Source organism: Cornus florida, unplaced genomic scaffold (genome assembly GCF_030987335.1).
Source record: "Cornus florida cultivar Cherokee Brave unplaced genomic scaffold, ASM3098733v1 CherokeeBrave_3.0.0_Hap2_Chr11, whole genome shotgun sequence".
NCBI lineage: Eukaryota > Viridiplantae > Streptophyta > Magnoliopsida > Cornales > Cornaceae > Cornus > Cornus florida.
This window is the reverse complement of record NW_026775581.1, coordinates 110,092,524-110,096,412: the sequence shown is the minus strand read 5'-3', so window position 1 is coordinate 110,096,412 and position 3,889 is coordinate 110,092,524. Positions and strand designations below refer to the sequence as shown.

Here is a 3,889-nt window from a genome sequence, read left to right as displayed (position 1 = left end):
ACTCGCTCTTTTTCTGTCCGGCGCACAAACCCTAGCTAGCTCCACGAGATCTGCCGCCCCAGAGACTCGAGCAACAGTCATGGAGACTGCGAGCACTGTGAAAGACGTTTCGCCTCATGAGTTTGTCAAGGCTTATGCCGCTCACCTCAAGCGCTCCGGAAAGGTAACTCTCTCTCTCTATCTATACATGCATATGTATATGAATTATGTATAAGTATATGTTTAGACTGGAAGCTCGAACAGTATCGTTTGATACAGAGATAGTTGTGTTTAATGTTTAGCTCATTACGACAAATGGTATACAATGGTGTTTATAGTCACTTTAATTGAATGGATTGTTGTTTACATTTTATATTGCTGTGGTAAATCGTACATGTATGAGATTTGGGTGTTTATGTTTTGTGCTTGTGATGTAAAAATTTTTATATCTGTGTTTACATTTTATTATTAGAATACTAGTGTAAATCGCTGTAATCCTATTATGAATATCGTTTGTTTTTCCTTTTATACTACCTTAACTACTATTTTACATGTATGTGTTACTGTTGTTCCTTTCTGATATGCGCGTGGAGGTATATTCATAGAAATAAATTGGAAATTTGTGGTTTCAGTAATTGTGCTGTTTGCCCCTATTCTACTTGGCCCAGATGGTTCAATGAGAGCATGCGAAGACATCTGGGATCATAAAATGGTGACAATAAGTACACCTTGATTGTGACCCTAAGCATAGATCCACTGTTCTTCGTTTTTTTGAAATGATTGAAGGATACATACTGGGAAATCAAGTCTTCTCTCAAGAAGTTTCCCAAAACTTTGGTTGATACGAAATATTTACATCCGATTTTGGAAACCTGCAGAGAGACTGCATCTTATTATTTTGAGTTATTCATGAAAAAAATAGGTGTGGGTGTTTATTATTTGGATTCTTTTTGTCCCATGTCTTGTTATTGTGATTTCTCAAAACAAGTCTGTCAACACAACTTAGATTTTATTCTTTTGTTATTTCATTGCTCCAACTGCTGGATTTGGTTCCAAGATGATGAATGTATCATGGCCGTAGCATGATTTGACCGGCCTCCTTAGCCTGATTTTTTGAATTGCGACTCTAATGTCTTCTTTTCTTGTTGGGAAGTGAGCATGTGGAAGTTCATTTTTTTGAACACGTCTATTGTTTGTTGCCTCATCAGTATGACAACCCCATTTCTGTTGCAATTAAATGATTCTACTACCAGTGGTTCTATATCTTTATAAAAATAGAATGTGTCTAGTCACCATGGTCACATCTTTTTTTTTGTCTCTCCAATGATCAACGTTTGAAGCAGAAGAAGCTCATGTTAAATAAATATAATGAGGAGATCCTGTCTAGTATTATGGTAGCAAGATGGTAAAATGTTGGTCTAAGTGGTTTGCAGGTGAGGGGTTAAATCAGAATCCATGTCTTATTAAAAATTTTGAAGTGTAGCGAACCCACTATATGGGTATGAATCTTATAATCTATGGTCTAAAATTTGAAAAAAGTAGAAGAGTAACCCCATATATATGTCTTTGTATATCAATATTTTTTTACTTTCTCCAGATAACTAGTGTAACCGACTACTACAGATACCTAATGACTAGCACCTGTTCTTGAAAAATTATGATTTGATCATGGTGGATTCCATCTAAGGCAGTAATGTGAAACTCTGGAGACAGCATTGCATTCTCTTTAACCTTTGTGGGGTACTCTTTTGGTTGCAATAAAAGTAACTTGACTTCATTTTGCTAGACTTGAGATAGCTATAGGTAATGTGCACCTGTTTGGTGACTACGAAAATGTACATATGATATGTAAGGGTAGCCTATTGTATGGCATGATCACCATGTTTTGTTTTTATCTTAAGGATGATGCTGGTTCCATTCTCATGTTACCTATTTTCCTTGTTTTCCGCTAGATGGAGCTTCCTCATTGGACTGATATAGTGAAGACTGGCACATTCAAGGAGCTTGCGCCTTATGATCCTGATTGGTACTACATCAGGGCCGGTATGTTGTTTCTTCTTCTTCATCATCATCATCAAGACACATGCAAAAATATTATGGGCGTTTCTGTATATGTGCTTATTCCTCTTTCACTATTTCTTATGGCAGCTTCTATGGCAAGGAAAATTTACTTGAGGGGTGGTATTGGTGTTGGTGGTTTCCAGAGGATCTATGGTGGTAGCAAGAGAAATGGCAGTCGTCCACCCCATTTCTGCAAGAGCAGTGGCTCGATTGCTCGTCACATACTTCAACAGCTGCAGAATATGAATATCATTGACTTTGACCCAAAGGGGTGAGTTTCTTTTGTATATGTTTTGGTTTTACGGTCCATTGCTGTCCTCGAGGATGCCATTGTCTTGCATTGTTGTGGATTTGTCAAAATATTATTTGTTCATTGCTCTTGCATGGAAAGGGCAGAATTATTCCACTTGAGGGGATACAATATCCCCATAATATTCTTTATATGTAAAGAATTGCTTGGTCCAACCTTTTAGCGTTCTTCATCATACATTAAAAAAAAAATTTATTTTCCATATACTTTGAAGTTTATGCAGGCTTGGAGATAGTGGCCTGATATTTTACATTTTTTTTTTTTTTTTTGGATTTAGATTATTTTTCATGTCCCTTTCAACGAAAAAAATCTGCTTTCTAGTTTCTTAAAAACTGCAAATGACAAAAACTAAAGTGCATTTTAAATTATTGAACCTTTTCATTTTATTAATCTTCGGCTGCATAAAGAACATTGGGGTACTCCTATGAGAGAAAAGAATGCACCATGACAAGATGTTAACAGGCTTACAGTTACATACCCTCTGCCTGTCTAAATCACTGAAAGGTCTCATTTTGGTTCAATAATTAATGTTATGAGAATTTGATGTTTGTTTTACTAACATTTCAAATTAATGTTATTGTGTCGAATTTTATTCAAGTTTTGACGGAATGTTGTGTAGTAGAATCTTTCACATTATACCAAATGTTAATATTCACTATACTTTCCATGTGCACGAATCAGTGGGAGAAAAATCACATCCAGTGGCCGGCGAGATCTTGATCAAGTTGCTGGAAGGATTGTGGTTGCTCGTTGAGACCGGTGGTAGCAAGCAGGCAGTGCTATGCATACATCAAATACTAGATTTATGATTTTTGTGTGTTTGGAACATGAAAGATTTGTAGCTCTATTAATTTCTTTTGGAACATGAAAGATTTGTAGCTCTATTAATTTCTGTTTGTGTTTGTTTGCATGTACTTTGGGAATTGCTGAGGCTTTCTTGATTTAAGATGCGAATTGTAAGTGTTGGTATTTTATGTTGGTTAGTTTCCATATATCTGAAACTATGACATGATATTCGCTTGGTTGATTAGGTTATTGGCCACCGGATACCCCAGATAAATTAGTGGGTGTCCAATCGCAGCACCCTATTTCCTATTATCAAGTTATTCAATAACACTACCCAGGGTAGTATATATTTTTCCGTTACAATCAAAACATTCCCTTTCCTATTATCAAGGGAAACGGGGCTGTTTAAGTTGGCCTTATTATTGGAAATTTCCTGTGTGTAGAGGCTTCTCTGCAAGTTCAGAGTTTTCTCGCGTTTGTCAAGACGTCATGGCTAGAGAGGGGATCTATGATTGGATCTGTTCCTCGTCTTCTCGCGCTTCCTGGTTTTCTTCCATCATGGGATCATGTGGGTTTATTTCATGGGACTTGCTATTTACATATGTGGGTGTGGCCTCAACTCTCCACCTGGGAATTCATGATTGTTATTCCCTTATTTTCTGATCCCACTTCCTCTGTTTTGGGTTTTTCTTATTGTCATCGTCTCCCCTATTGGACCTCAAATCCTTTTGATCCAGAGATGGCTTCCATCTG

The 3,889-nt window shown here is 36.9% G+C and overlaps 1 protein-coding gene across 1 annotated transcript; it reads left to right on the top strand.

Annotated features, from left to right (window-relative positions):
* On the top strand, window positions 1-3,333 carry LOC132284686 (small ribosomal subunit protein eS19x). The gene is made up of 4 exons (XM_059786810.1): window positions 1-163; window positions 1,932-2,022; window positions 2,128-2,311; window positions 3,032-3,333. Exons 1-4 carry the CDS (start codon window positions 80-82, stop codon window positions 3,102-3,104), a joined length of 432 nt encoding a protein of 143 aa, XP_059642793.1. The 5' UTR covers window positions 1-79; the 3' UTR covers window positions 3,105-3,333.
* The last annotated feature ends 556 nt before the right edge of the window (window positions 3,334-3,889 follow it).

Bases quoted from the DNA above. Each gene is read 5' to 3' on its own strand.
- LOC132284686 (XM_059786810.1), top strand. From the start codon at position 80: ATGGAGACTGCGAGCACTGTGAAAGACGTTTCGCCTCATGAGTTTGTC. The intron at 164-1,931 runs GTAACTCTCTCT...GTTTTCCGCTAG, and splicing joins ACCTCAAGCGCTCCGGAAAG to ATGGAGCTTCCTCATTGGAC. The intron at 2,312-3,031 runs GTGAGTTTCTTT...TGCACGAATCAG, and splicing joins ATTGACTTTGACCCAAAGGG to TGGGAGAAAAATCACATCCA.